The 15873-nt window shown below is 41.8% G+C and overlaps 1 protein-coding gene across 1 annotated transcript in view; it reads right to left on the reverse strand.

Annotated features, from left to right (window-relative positions):
* Positions 1-15873, reverse strand: part of cfap65 (cilia and flagella associated protein 65) — a 405073-nt gene that overhangs the window by 54476 nt on the left and 334724 nt on the right. Inside the window, exons 17-20 of the mRNA XM_048599270.1 lie at positions 15578-15800; positions 13086-13214; positions 11309-11485; positions 9853-9919 (exon numbers count right to left, since the gene is read on the reverse strand). Of these exons, the coding sequence (XP_048455227.1) occupies positions 9853-9919; positions 11309-11485; positions 13086-13214; positions 15578-15800 (596 nt within the window). The remainder of the gene's footprint in view (positions 1-9852; positions 9920-11308; positions 11486-13085; positions 13215-15577; positions 15801-15873) is intronic.

Genomic DNA, 15873 nt, shown 5'->3' on the forward strand with positions numbered 1-15873 from the left:
AAATCAAAATTAAATAAATAATGGGACACAGGTAATCCCAAGATTAACTTAAAGATTGCATTTGTTATTGCTGCAGCTATAAGAGGTGCTCTCACCACCCACGCAATCACAGTGATCTCACTGCCAGTGATGCTGCAGTGTGCACAACATGCCCACAACAAAGAATATAGGCAATAAAATTAGAGCTTTTCAAGTGTTTTAAACATATTCAAATCAGGGATGAAATCCTGAATTTGCTTACTGTACCACACCAAACACTTGCAGCTCCGCTCCTACCTCCCACCTCCCACTCACCGTTGTGCAGCCCTGCTGTTCCTGGGAAAGAAGCAGTGAGGGGTCTAGAGCACAGCACTGAATGGCAGGGGGTGGAAAAATGACAAGTAGAACTGAGAACGGAAAAATCATGGTGAGAGTTCCTTGCATGTCAGTGACATGCACTTTTTTTATTCATGCAAAGGATGTGGACGTCACTGGCTAGGCCAGCATTTATTGCCCATCCTGAATTGCCCAGAGGGCAGTTAAGAGTCAACCACATTGCTATGGGTCTGGAGTCACATGTAGGCCAGACCAGGTAAGGATGGCAGCTTCCTTCCCTAAAGGACATTAGTGATCCAGATAGGTTGTTTCAACAATTAAGAATGGATTCATGATCATTATTAGACTGTTAATTCCAAATCTGTATTGAATTCAATTTACATCACCTGCTGTGGCAGGATTTGAACCCAGGTTCCCAGAACATGACTGGGGTCTCAGAATTAACAGTCCAGCGATAATACCACAAGGCCATTGTCTCCCTGCATCCACCCACATATGGCTGGATAAAATGCTGTGGAAGGCAAAAGAGGAAATTATTGGGGCTCTAAATGAAATTTTTCAATCTTCTCTGGCAGGGGAGATGCTAGAGGACTGAGGGACAGCTAACATGTGTCCCACATCAGTGGTAGGGAAACTATTGGAGAAAATTCTGAAGGAGAGAATTAATCTTCACTTGAAGAGACAAGGTTTGATCAGGGTTAGTAAGCAAGCTTTTGTCAAAGAGAGGTCATGCCTAACAAATTTGATTGAATTTTCAAGGTGGTGACCAAGTGCGTAGATGAGGGTATTGCAGTTGATGTAGTTTATCTGGATTTCAGCAAAGTCTTTTATAAGGTCTCACATGGGAGACTGATAAAGAAGGTAAAAGCACATGAGATCCAACTAACTTAGCAAATTGAATCCAAAACTGGCTTAGTGGTTGGTACAGAGGGTAGTAGCAAAAGGCTGTTTATGTGACTGGGGGCTGGTGAGTAATGACATATCACAGGGATCAGTGCTCGATCCCTTATTATTTGTGAGATATATAATTGATATAGAAGGAAGTGTGGGGTGATGATAAGTAAGTTTGCGGATGACACAGAGATTAAACACCCAGCCAATGTTAGGAAGAAGGTCTTAGGTTACAGGAAGGTAGAGACAGATTGGTCAGATGGGCAGATCAGTGGAAGACGGAATTTAACTCTGATATATGTGAGGTGATGCACTTTGGAAGACATAACAAGACAAGGGAGTAATCAATGAATGGCAGGAGACTAGGAGGCTCATAGAAACAGAGGGATCTTGAGGCTTTGTCCATTGATCCCTGAAGGCATCAGGACAGGTTAGTTAATATGGTAATTAAGAAGGCATACGGGACACCAGTCTTTGTTGGTCATGATGCAGATTATAAGAATAGAGAGATTATGTTGGAGGATTACAAAGTTTTGGTTAGGCCACAGCTAGAGTACTATGTGCAATTCTGGTCACCACACTATATAAAGGATGTGAGTGCATTGGAGGGGTGCAGAGGAGATTCATCAAGATATTCATAGAAAGATCATAGAATACCTACAGTGTGGAAACAGACCCTTCAGCCCAACAAGTCCACACCGACCCTCTGAGCATCCCACCCAAACCCATCCCCCTATAACCCATCTAATCTACACATCCCTAAACACTATGGGCAATTTAGCATGGACAACTCACCTAGCCTGTACATCTTTGGACTTTGGGAGGAAACCAGAGCACCCAGAGGAAACCCACGTGGACGCAGGAAGAACATGCAAACTCCACACAGACAGTTGCCCAAGGGTGGAATCGAACACGGGTTCCTGGCACTGTGAGGCAGCAGTGCTAACCACTGAGCCACCGTTTGGGATGGAGCAGTTTATCTATGAAGACAGGCAGGATAGACTTGTGTTGTTTCTTTAGAGCAGAGTAAACTGAGAGGGGATCTGATTGAGCTGAATAAGATTATGAGTGGCATGGACAGGGTGGAGATACAGCAACTGTTTCCCTTAGCTGAACAGTCAATAACAAAGGGGCATAATTTTAAGATGAAAGACAGGGGGTTGAGAAGGGAGCTGAGGAAAAGATTTTTCACCCAGAGGGTGGTGGGAGTCTGGAACGCTCTGCCTGGAAGGGTTGTTGATGTGGGAAACCTCATAACCTTTAAAAGGCGGGCACGTGAAATGTCATGACATTCAGACTATGGGCCAGAGACATTGAATGTGGGACTAGTGTAGATTCAGAGTAGTTTTTAAATCAGTGCAGTCTCGATGGGCCAAAGGGCTTCTTCTGTCCTTTATAATTCTATGGAAAGCAAAATACTGCGGAAGTCACATGCCCCATATAGGTGGAATAAGACTAATGTGTCCAGTTCTAGGTGCAAACAGTGATGTCAGTAGTGCTAACATCCCCTGCCAGAGAAAGGAAATACACTAACATGAATAAGAAGAAATATGACTGTGCACAGAGGAATAGCTGGCATCTGGGCAAGTACCTCATCAGGGAAAATTGTTGCAGATCTGCCTAATTTGAATCTCATTGACGCCTAGCAGATAGCACTCTCACCCCTGAGACAGAATATTGTGGATTCAAGTCCCAAGGCACAGGCAAGAACAAAACCAAGAGTGGGTTGACACGCTAGAGCAACTGAAAGAGTGCAGCCCTGTCAAATGAGATGGCAAACCAAAGCCCCAACAACCCACTATTTATCCTTCAAATGACATCAATCATATTATCTGTTTATCACTTTGCTGCTTTTGGAACCCTAGCATTTGCTACATTGGACATTATACTTCAAAATTGAAATTGCACTTCATAAGTATTTAATTGAATGCACATCACTTTGGGTTATACTGGGGTCATAAAAGGTACTATATAAAATAAGTCTTTTTCTTTCTGTACCCAAGAATAAATCATAACATGTGGGTCCCATCTGCTTGTTCAGGTGGACATGAAAGATCCTAGTGCACAATTCAAAGAATGGCAGGCATTTTTCTGGAACTGTTAGCCGATATTACTCCTAGAGTAAATACCACAAAAAATAAACAGAAATGGGTCATAAGATGTTGTTGGCATGGAATGCTTGAGGCACGAGAACTAAAATATCACATCACAAAGCTGACTCAGTGAGCAAAAGCTCTGTTATTTTGGGACGATGCAATAGTACGTTATATTAGTGAGGCTTCACAACGAGCCAGAACTAGGGAGAGGTTGAATAGACTGAGGCTATTTTCCCTGGAGCGCCAGAGGTCGATGACCTTATAAAGGTTCATAAAATCATGAGGCAGGGATATGGTTAATAGACAAGGTCTTTTCCCCGGGTGGGGGAGTCCAAAACTAGAGAGCATAGGTTTAAGGTGAGAAGGGAAAGATTTAAAAGAGATCTTAGGAGAAACTTTTTCATGCAGATGGTGGTGCATATATGGAATAAACTGCCAGAGGAAGTGGTGGAGGTGTGTACAATTACAATATTTAAAAGGCATCTGGATGGGTATATGAATAGGAAGGGTTTAGAGGGAAATGGGCCAAATGCTGGCAAATAGGACTAGATTTATTTAGGTTATCTGGTTAGTATGGACAAGTCGGACTGGATGGTCTGTTTTCATGCTGTATATCTCTATGACTCTAACTAGTTTATAATCCTTTGGCACAATGTCCTCGCGTTTGTACTATTTTCCTTTATTGATAATTGTCATTCTTCCACAAAATGTTTGCTTTTCCGGCAAGTTTGGCATTTGTTGTTCATCCCTAAATTCCCTCCTGGCCATTTCAGAGGAAAATTGCTAGTCAAACACCAACATTCCCTTTAAGCTGCACAGCTGCTCTAAAGTCCCATGCCGCCAATCATCATTGGCATATCAATTGTGGCACTGACTTCCGGCTCTGTCTGACCTCGCTGCCGTGCACAGGCCTCAGAGATTTGCACAGCCGGGAAGAAAATTAGAGCAGATGCTGTCGGTGACGTTGCTGTGGGTCTGGAGGCACAAAAAGGCCAGACTAGGTATGAATGGCAGATTTCCTTCTCTAAAGGACATTAGAAAGCTAGTGTCTTTCAAAAATGTATGCACATAAGCCTCAGCAACAGTTTTCACAGTTACACTGCCTCTCCTCAACTTTTCCTACTAAAGTGTATCACTTCACATTTCTCTGCATTAAATTTCATCTGTCAATGACTGCCCATTTTACAGGTCTAGCTGCATTTGGGGTAGATAGTGGCATACTAGCAATGTTGCTGGAATAGAAATTCAGAGGTGCAAGCTAATGTTCCAGGGACATTAATTCAAAATCCACCACACGAGGGAGCAAAATTTAAATTCAATGAATAAACCTGGAATGTAACGTTAGCTTCAGTAATGGTAACCAATCTGTTTCAGGAAAGGAAAATCTGTGACCTTAACCGGAATGGCCGATGACTCCAGATTCTCAGCAATGTATGTGGTTATGACTCAACTGCCTGTGAAACAACCCCAGCAAGACACTAAGCTCGAGTGCAGTTAGGGTCGTGCAACAAATGCTGGCCTTGCCAAGGATTCCCGTATCCCAAGAAAGAATCAAGAAAATAAGACCCGCTTCAAATCTGTTAGTTATTGTGTACTGCATTTCAGAACTTTGCGTCATCTGCAAACATTGAAATGGTGTCCATGTTATGGAAAAAATGGCAAAAGGAGCAGTGGTCCTAATGCTTAGCCTTGGGGAACACCACTGTACATTTCCCTGAAAAACACCTATTCACCACTACTCCCTGCTTTCAAACTCTACGCCAATTTTATATCTATGCTGCCACTAATGCCAAGGGCTTTAAGAGAGCAACCATCTGGAAATGGAATCCCATGAGCTATACAAGTAATGGTTAAAGCGTTTTTTTTTCCATTCTCCGCCAAGTGGTTATTAAGTTAAAAAAAAACCAAAGCATAGCCCGCTAACAGGAATTTTATGCAGCATGGGAATTTCCCAGACCAATGTTATTCCGGTGCACCTGCTCTAGCATTTGCTCAAGGAAATAGCAGTGTATGAAACTTGGCACAGATGGCACACTTCAATGTTTTTCTTAAGTGAAACCCACTTGAAGGTAAATATTTATCAACCTTTACTGCATTACGCATGGTCATTTCTCAGCGACATCATAAGCTGTAATTTGATACAAACTCAGAATATTTATCATCTTGTCAAACTACTTCGCAGAATCACATAATAGTTATGGTATGGAAGGAGGCCATTTGGCCCATCATGTCTGAGCTATGACTTCCATTTGTACTTTTTCCAACGCATTACAGAAAACAAAAAAAAAAACTTGTATTTATATAGAGATAGCAAGAACTGCAGATGCTGGAGTCAGAGGTAACACAATGTGGAGCTGGAGGAACACAGTAGGCCGGGCAGCATCAGAGGAGCAGGAAAGTTGACATTTCGGGTCGGGACCCTTCTTGAGAAATGGGAGAGGGGGAAGGGAGCTCCGAAATAAATAGAAAGAGGAGGGGTGGGGCTGGGGAAGGTAGGTGAGATGGTGATAGGTGTGTGCAGGTAGGTAGTGGTGGGGATTGGTCAGTGAGGTGGGAGGGGCAGATAGGTGGGAGAGAAGACGGACAGGTTGTGTCAAGTCAAGGAGGCGGGGATGAGAGGGAGGATTGGTTATGGGATGAGGCCAGGGCTTGGGAGATTTTGAAACTAGTAAAGTCCACATTGAGACCATTGGGCTGTAGGCTCCCAAGATGGAATGAGGTGGTGCTCCTCCAGCTTCTGGACGGCGTCATTGTGTCACTAGAGGAGGCCCAGGATGGACGTGTCACCCAGGGGGTGGGAAGGGGAGTTGAAATGGTTCACAACCGGAAGGTGTTGTCGTTTGTCGCAAACACAGCGCAGATGGTCTACAAAGCGGTCTCCGAGCCTCCACTTGGTCTCACTGATGTAGAGGAGGCCACATCGGGAGCAGCAGATGCAATAGACCACACTGACAAATGTGCAGGTGAACATCTGTTTAATGTGGAAGGTTTGTTTTGTGCCTTGAATGGAGGTGAGGAGGGAGGAGTAGGGGCAGGTGTAGCACTTCCTGCGGTTGCAGGGAAAGGTGCTGGGGGTGGTGGGGCTAGTGGGGAGTTTGGAGCGGTCGAGGGAGTCGTGGAGAGAGCGGTCCCTATGAAAGGCGGATAGGGATAGAGAGGGAAATATATCTTTGGTTGTGGGGTCAGATTACAGGTAGCGGAAGTGGCGGAGAATGATACGTTGGATACGGAGGTCAGTGGGGTGATATGTGAGAACAAAGGGGATTCTGTCTTTGTTGTTGTTGAGGGGAGGGGATGTGAGGGCAGAGGAGCGGGAAACATAAGAGAGCATTTTCAACCACTGAAGGAGGGAAGTTGCAGTCTTTGAAATAAGAGGACATCTGGGATGTTAGAGAGTGGAACGTCCCATCTTGGGAGCAGACGCAGTGGAGGCAGAGGAATTGAGAGTAGGGACGTGGCAGAGGAATTTGGGAGTAGGGACGCGGCAGAGGTGGAGGAATTGGGAGTAGGTTAGCTTAGCAATAGTTTGCTCACTGATGCTGTCGTAGGCCCAAACATCTTTAGTTGTCTCATCAATGATCATCCCGCCAAGTTAAGGTCAGAATTAGGGATGTTTGCTGATGATTACATTGTTCAACACCATTTACCACAAACTTGAAAAGGTTCCGAAAAGATTTACAAGAATATTGCCAGGGTTGGAGGTAAAGGGAGAGACTGAATAGGCTGGGGCTATTTTCCCTGGAGCGTCAGATACTGAGGGGTGACCTTATAGTGGTTTATAAAATCATAAGGGACACGGATAGGATGAATAGGCAAGGCCTTTTCCTCGGGGTAGAGGAGTCCAAAACTAAAGGTGAGAGGTTAAAGATTTACAAGGAACCTAAGGGACACCTTTTTCATGCAGAGGGTGGTGCATGTGTAAATGAGCTGCCACAGGAACTGGTGGAGACTGGTACAATTACAATATTTGAAAGGCATCTTGATGGGTATACTAATCGGAAGGGTTTAAAGGAATGCTGGCAAATGGGACTGGATTAACTTAGAGTATCTGGTTGGTATGGATGAGTTGGACTGAAAGGTCTGTTTCCATGCTGTAATCCCTATGACTCAGATACTGCCTGACAATTACCATCTCCAACAAAATAAAATCTAACCATTGTCCCTTAACATTCAATGGCATTACCATTTCCCATTATTAATCTCCAGTGGTCACCATTAACCATAAAATGAACTGGACCAACCAAATTAGTATTGTAACTACAAGAGCCAGTCAGGGACCAGGAGGTCTGCAGAGAGGTACTTACCTCCCAATTCCAGAACCCCATCCACAATCTACAAGGATCAAATCAAAAGTGTGATGGAATACTCACCAACTGCCTGGATGAGTGCTCCAACAACACTCAAGAATCGTGACTCCATTGAGGACAAAATAGCCCACTTGACTGTCTGTGGATGTGGTGCCAATTTTTCCCTCCCCCATTAGCACACAGCAGTGGTAATGTGTACAATCTACAAGATGCACTGCAGAAATTCACCAACTCTTCTTTGACAGCATCTTCCAAAACCATGACCAGTACCATCTCTCCATCCTAGCCTTGAAATACATTACCATTTCATCAGTGTCATCGGGTCACTTTGTCAGAACTGCCTCCCTAATGGCTGTAGTGGTTCAAGAAGGTGGGTTACCACCATCTTCTCAACGGTAACTAGAAATGGGAAATAAATGCTGGTTCAGCCAGCTAAGCCCATATGCCATGAATTAATATAAACAACGATATTCCCACATGCTTTGGAACTAATTAAGTACTTTGGACGTGTAACCACATTTGTAATGTAGGAAAGGTAGACAGATTTTTAATCAGGAAAAGAATCAGGAGTTGTGTGGAAAAGGCAGAAAAGTGGAGTTGTGGATGACATCATTGAATGGTGGAACAGACTTGATAGGTGGATTGGCTGACTTCTGCTCCCACATCTAATGCATTTTTGTAAGGTCGTTTTTGCAGCAAAAGGGTTGAATCTTTCTTTCTGATATTTGCTATTAAGAGAGGCCGGATTGCATTGTTTTCTTCAGAGCAGAGAAGACTCAGAGGGGACCTGATCAAGCTGTATGAGACTATAAGGGGCATGGACAGGATGGATAGAAAGCAACTGATCCCCTTAATAAAAGGGTCAAGAACATGGGGCCACATTTCTAATATGAAAGGCAGGAGGTTTACGGGAGATTTGTGGAAAATATTTTTCACTGACAGAGTGGTTGGAATCTGGAATACACTGCCTAGGATAGATGAGATGGGAAACCTCACAACCTTTAAAAAGTACTTGGATGAGCACTTGGAATGCCATAACATTCAAGGTTATGGGCTAGGTGCTGGAAAGTGAGACTAGTGTAGATTTAGAGTGGTGTTTTTGTCAGTCTAGCATCAACAAGTCATACAGCCTCTTCTGTACGATTCTATGAGACCACTGTCTATAGTTCTTGTATAGTGTAACACAGTTTGTGTATTTCTTTTGTATAAAAACATTCAATGTTTGTTTGTTGAGCATATATTGGCAGCCTCTTGTGAATGTGCTCAGTGATTGATTGCCACAATAAACAAAAAAAGTCAGGTCTAACTCTGGAATCTGACTTGTCCAGTACTACCATCAGCTAAATCATAACTGAAGCAAACACCTATGGAGCAAATAAGATAAAAATGAGCAAACGACAAGAGCATGCTTATACCATTAACATTCTCAACAAGACATTCCTCTACTTTAGGCACAAGCTATACAGAAAATAAGTCTATCTCTCATCCCAAAGTCTTGACTCAGCAAGTGAACTTATAAAGTGAATACGTGCCTTGTGAAGGCAGAGAGGAGAATCATCCCAGATAATCTTCCAAAGCATGACGTAACATTGACCATTGGTGATAACAATACAAATCTTTCAGGTAAAATACTGCTAAGATTGCAAAATATAAACACATGTCTGCAGTTTGGGATTTTCCCCACTGGTCAAGGAATAGAATCTTGATTGGCCAATACCAGACAAGAGGGCATAGCCTCAAGATTAGAGGGAGCAGATTTAGGACTGAACTGAGAAGGAATTTCTGCACCCAGAAGGTTGTTAATCTATGGAATTCCTTGCCCAGCGAAGTAGTTGACGCTACTTCAGTAAATGTTTTTAAAAAAAAAGGTAGATTTTTTTTGAACAATAAAGGAATTAAGGGATACGGTGAGAACGTGGGTAAGTGGATCTGAGTCCACGAAAGGATCAGCCATGATCTTATTGAATGGCGGAGCAGGCTCGAAGGGCCAGACGGCCTATTCCTGCTCCTAGTTCTTATGTTCTTATACAAATCTCACTCCTTGGCTTCTGCAATTATAACAAGCTTTGTCATTCCTGTAACTGTTGAGGGACAACTATTTGTCCCAATAACCCTTAGCAGTGGGCAGTATTTGAAGAATCTTGCCCCGTATCTGGTGCATTTTGAAATCTTTTTCCAGTTGTACAGTTCATCTCATTAAATTAAAACAAAATGTTCTCTGGGTAACACAAATTATTCCTTACCAAAATTTCACGACCATGTGAAAGTTTCAATACAATGGGGATCCGATCAGTGCCTGTATATTCATGCCTGAGAACAGGGAACAATTAAAGTATAAAGTTCTTCTCATTGCTATTTCAAAACAGACATCAAAAATCTGTTGTAGATACTTAAATGTGCAGTTTAGATCTCAGATCAGAATAAAACTTTAAACTTCAAGGTCTGTGTAGAAATGAAGATTAGTTCAAAAGTTTTCACTAGTACTCTTTTGTTCAACTCTGATTAATAGTCAATATGTTTTATCCAGAGTTAGAGCCTTTGTATAGCACAGCTTTAGTTTAAGAGTTCATCATTTTATTTGGAACATAATTGTTGAGTTTATATAGAGTCAGAAGTCACACAACACAAATTTATAATCCATCAGGCTTATTTGAAACCACAAACTTTCGGAGCACTGTATCTTCATCAGCTGGGGAAGGAGCAGTGCTTTGAAAGCTCGTGATTTCAAATAAACCTGTTGGACTATCACCTAGTATTGTGTGCCTTTTGACTTTGCTCACTCCGGTCCAACACCGGCACCTCCACATCACAACTTTATACAAGGTATTGTAATTTACCCCTACAGTCTTTATGCAAACTTTTTATAAGATATTGTCACATATGCCTATTGCCCTCAAGTACCTGTTGCTCCTCTGTATTGGTATTATAGGATATTCTCATATCTTTATTGCTCCTTGATAGTAATGATAGTAGCCATTTTCACTCAACTTTAGCACGCAGTAGGAGAAATACAAGTTTGAAGAAAAGGATTCACTGAAACTTTTGCTTAAAATCATTAATTTATTCAATTAATGAAATAATTTTTTTTAAAATGCATGCAGTTTCTGACCTGATGTAACACTTAGTTACAAACACTGTGGCATTAATAAGAACTTATGTTTATGTTGAGCCTTTAACCTTCCAAGGCTCTTCATAGAAACAATTATCCAGCAAATGGTTGACCAAGCTATATGATGAGAAATTAGAATGAGTTGGTTAAAGAGGTAAGTTTTAAGGATCATCTTAACTGAGGAGAGGAAAGTACAAAGCTTTTGGAAGACAATTTCAAAGCCTAGAATGCAAGCAGCTGATATTGAGGCTGCTAATACTGAAGACTGAATGCATAATGGTACATATACATTGATTGGAGACAATCAATGTACCTGATACTGTTCTGCCTGATAGACCTCTGTTTGAAATCATTTTAACAAACTGCATGGCATCTTTCTAGAATACACTATTTCAGATGGCCTGAGCATCTTAAAGAATTCGGTTTACTCCTAACTTAATTTGGAGCAATACATCCAGCAAAACTATACAGACATGATCAACTCCTGCCTCAGATTGGAAGTACTTGGACAAGTCATAATAAGGTTTGCCATGTGTGACAGGAAGAAAATTCACATAGATGCTCCCCCATACCATCTCTAGTCTTAATACCTGTAAGTTAGTTGAATGGTTTCTCGTTGTCCAGGAAGCAAGCATCCAGATTTTGGTTCCACAGTGAAGAGCCGATTATCGTCAATCCTCATTTCGTGCAGCTCAGTGGGGTTGAATTCTCCAGTCTCCGCCCAGTATTCCACGTCCAGTTGTTGGTCTTTCGGAAACAGGAAGGCCCTTGATAAAGTAACAGGAGAAAATCACAGGAAAAAATGATATAATTGTCCTCGAGGTTATAAATTCAGAATTTAAATGCAAAACTTACTCTCAATCTTGGGTTACTTGTCCTGATCATAGAAAAGTCATTCGGAATCATAAAGCACAGAAAAGGGCCATTCAGGCCATCTGGCTTGTATAGCATCTTTGAAAATCCGATCCAAGTAATCTCTCTCCCCACCAACTAGCACTTTTCCCACAGCCCTGCAAATATTTTCTTTTCAGCTACTTGTTCAATTATTATCTTTTGAAAGCTAGTGTTGAACCTGTTTTCAACTTCCTTTCAGGCAATGCATTCCAGGGCAGAAAATATGCCGCAAAAATAAATTCTCATCTCCTCCCTGGTTGTTCTACCATTGTATCCTTTAGTTACTGATACTCCTAGCAGTGGAAATACTTTCTACTCACCTAATCTTATTAAAAACGTCACCATTTTGAAGACTTAATTATGTGAAGATAATTGTCATTTCACCTGACATATACTTGAAATGTTTTTTCTACTCTGAAGGAACTTGCCTTTGAAGGCCTATAGTAAAACCAACCACAGTAGGTTGCCTGGCAATCCACGGAAAGGGTCAATGAACCTCTAAAAAAGAAATGTTGCCTGAAATCCAATCCAAATATTTTTAAGAGCATTTAACACTGATGTCCTGAAGCCTTCCCTCCCTCTCTATCTAGCAAAATATCTGAGAGAAACAGGTATGAAATTGAAATGAGTCCATACATAACCACACATTCAAAATTTGGCAGAATCATCAGCAAAGTAATGTTGAGAATTGAAGCTCATTGCATAATTTCTTTATTTCTTCAGAAGCTGGACAATTTATAGACTGGCTGACTACATTCAATCCCTCTACCACAAAGGGAGACAAGGGCAGCAGATGATGGGAATGTCACCATTAGCATGTTTCCCTCCAAGCCACGCACAATCCTTATGTGGAAATCTATCATCATCCATTCACTCTTGCTCAGTCAAAATTCTGGAACTCCCTTCTTAACAGCACCTTCGAAGAGTGATCCATGATTCTACCATCATGAAAAGCAACGGCAGTCAATGCATTGGAATGTCACTACACGCAAGTTCCCCTCCAAGCCACTCACCGTCCTGATTTGGAAATCTATTGCCGTTCATTTACCATCACTTGGTCAAAATCTTGGAACTCCTTCCCAACAGCACTGCGGGTGCCCCTACATTCCAAGAGCTGCGCAGCTCAAAAGGGTAGCTTACCATTACCTTTTCCAGAGCAATTAATAATGGTCATTAAATGCTGGCTCAGCCAGTGAAGTGCACATTTCATAAACAAATAAGAGAGACTTGGAAAAGCAATTCAGTGGGGGAGAGGTATGTCAAAGTGTTAAATAAATGTGAGCCCTTTCTTTCCTTACTTGGAGAAATTCTCTCTTGGGTCTTCCTCTGTGTTCAGTGAAATTAAACCTGTATCTTTACAGTTCTGCCTTTATTATGACACAACCGTGGAATAAGGATATTAGACTTTTCCACTGTAATTTGATCACAGGTTAAGTTCCTCCTGCCTTCCTGTCTAATGCATGTGGTACCCACCAGTCAGCAGGTGTCATCTCTTTGTTCTCAATCATTAGCAGGACAATGGATGGATCTGCACAGATGGGTGCTGCTCCAAAGTTGAAATCCACCATCACTGGAGTAGACACCGAGGGACATCGACTCATGCTACAAGAGAAATAGAGAAGACTGTTAGCCAAATCTTCCACAAAAGAAATAAAATTGTTTTTGTATTGCATGCCCTTATGCAACTTGGCCAACAAGTGTAGAGGATCAAGAGATGCATTGTGTGGCATGGATCTCAGGAAATCACTGGTCGCTCGATGCTGTTCCACTGTTTAACTCACACAAACAATATCTCAAGCAAACTCTGGATTTCTATATTATTTACACATTAAACATGCTGCAGAAAGTTAGAGCTCATAATTAATAGTGAAAATATCTAGTGAAAATTTGAAAATGCAATGCCAGTCAACAGCCTCACTCCAGAAAGAGAACAATTTAACAACAACAACAACAACAACAAAGTTGCTGGAAAAGCTCAGCAGGTCTGGCAGCAGCTGTGGAGGAGAAAACAGAGTTAATGTGTCGGGTCCGGTGACCCTTCCTCTGTTCTGATCGTTGTAAATCCAGCATAAAGATTTTCAAGAAAGATTTATTTTCGTTTTCCTACCCATCACTTTTTTGGATCTCTCCCCCTCAATCTAATGTTTCCTTCCCTTTCTTTGTTTCTCCTTCTGTAACCAATTTGACTCTAATTCACCTGATTTCCTTCCCTGGTGTTTGCATTTCTTAATCAGTCTTCAAATGATGTTCAGTTAAGTCTGTCAGCTAAGGTGTGCTGTTGTCCTTGCCACGTATTGTCCAACACACAAAATTGATATGGTGCAGGAGGCAGCCATTTAGCCCATTGTGCTTGCACTGGCTCTTCAAGGAGCATCATTACCCAATGCCAATCTCCCATGTTTCCTCCAGACCCTTGCACTATGTCTATCCAAATAATCATCCAATGTCAACTTGAATGCCTCAATTGAAAGTGTCCTCACCGCTCTTCCAGACAGTACATTCCATACCCTAACTATTCAGTGTAAGCAAGTCTTTACTTACATCACCCTTGCCTCTTATGCACATCACTTTAAATCTATACCCTCTTGTTCTTTTTATGATGGGGACCGCTTTTCTCTATCTACTCTATTCAGCTCACTCTTGATTTTGCAAACCTTTTGCAAATCTCCTCTCAACCTTCTTCTCTCCAAGAAGTGTCCCAGCACACACTTCCAGCTAGTTATACAAAAAGTAAAATTAGAATTGACGAGTTTAGAAGAATGTCTAATTAACACTGCATGCCCAGTATTTGAGAAACTTGAAGATGTTGAGCATCCATCTGCATTACAAATGGGTAGAAGCTATGCTACAGATATACATCACCCTCTTTTGAAGAGATCTGGAGCAATCAATTCCCTTCTGGCCAATGAACTCAGACGTAACATGTTGGCCTTAAAGGGGGTGTAGCCTTATCGAAATAACACAAGCTCAAAAGGAATTAAAACATATGTAATTATAACATATACAATTTGCAAAGGGAAAGGAGAAAATGTATAACATAGCAGGAGGCAATTTGGTTCATCACACCTGTTGCAGAATTCTTCACCTGTTTAGTGAAAAGCTAATAAAAGCACAGTGAAACTCAATACACCAGTCACTAAAAGTTACCAGACTCTCATTGAAGAGAGATGATTGGTGGTGAGTTTAACCTGAGGGTCATTAACCCTGGAAACTTTTCTTTATGCAGAGGATGGTGAACCTATGAAATTTTCTACTAATCAAGAGATTTACCAGGATGTTGCTGGGTATGAAAGTTTGAGTTATAAAGAAAGGCTGGATAATCTGGGACCTTTTCAACTGGAGTGCAGGAAGTTGAGAGGCAACCTGATGAAAATTAATAAAATAATGAGAGGTATAGATAGAGTTAATGGTAATTTTCTTTTCCCTAGGACGGAGTATTTCAAGACTAGGGGGCATATTTTTAAGGTGAGAGGAGAGAGATTTAAAAAAGATAAAAGAGGCAAATTTTTTACATAGAGGGTGGTTCACGTGTGGAATGAACTTCCTGAGGAAGTGATGGGTACGAGTACAATTACAATGTTTAAAAGATATTTGGATAGATACACAAATAAGAAAGGTTTCGAGGGATGGGGGCCAGGAGCAGGCAGGAGGGGCTAATTTAGTTTGGGATTATGTTCGGCATAGACTGGTTGGACCGAAGGGTCTATTTCCGTACTGTATGACTCTATGATTAAGAAGACACGTCATTAAATATATCTAAGAAAGAAATAGATAGACTACTAGAAGCCAAATGTGTCAAGAGGTAAGGTGAGAAAGCAAGAGGATGGCGTTGAGATAGAGGATCTATCTCACGACTGCGTAGAATGGTTGAATGGCTTCAATGGGCCGAATGGCTTAATCCTACTCCAATATTCAATGTTTCTATAGTCACGGTTGTTTGTCACGTACTTGGCAGGATTACTCACCAGTGTCTGGTTGGCACCTGGTATAGCTGCTCACTCTCTGTGGGATCACGCTGCAGGTACTCGTTGAGTGTGTCCAGTGAGAAGAGGCGCCAGAGCTGCTGCTTGCTGATGCCACTAATGCTCCCCAGACAACGAGCATCCGAGATGAATATCATTGGGTAGACTCCATCAGCTGTCACACGACACAAAGGTTTTCCCTCCTTACTTTCATCAGGTTCCAGCACTGAAAATATTGCACAAATGAAAAACAGTTAAGATCAATCGAAATACATGGTAGGTGCATTTTCATTCCAAAA

Source organism: Rhincodon typus, chromosome 7, assembly GCF_021869965.1.
Source record: "Rhincodon typus isolate 14 chromosome 7, sRhiTyp1.1, whole genome shotgun sequence".
NCBI lineage: Eukaryota > Metazoa > Chordata > Chondrichthyes > Orectolobiformes > Rhincodontidae > Rhincodon > Rhincodon typus.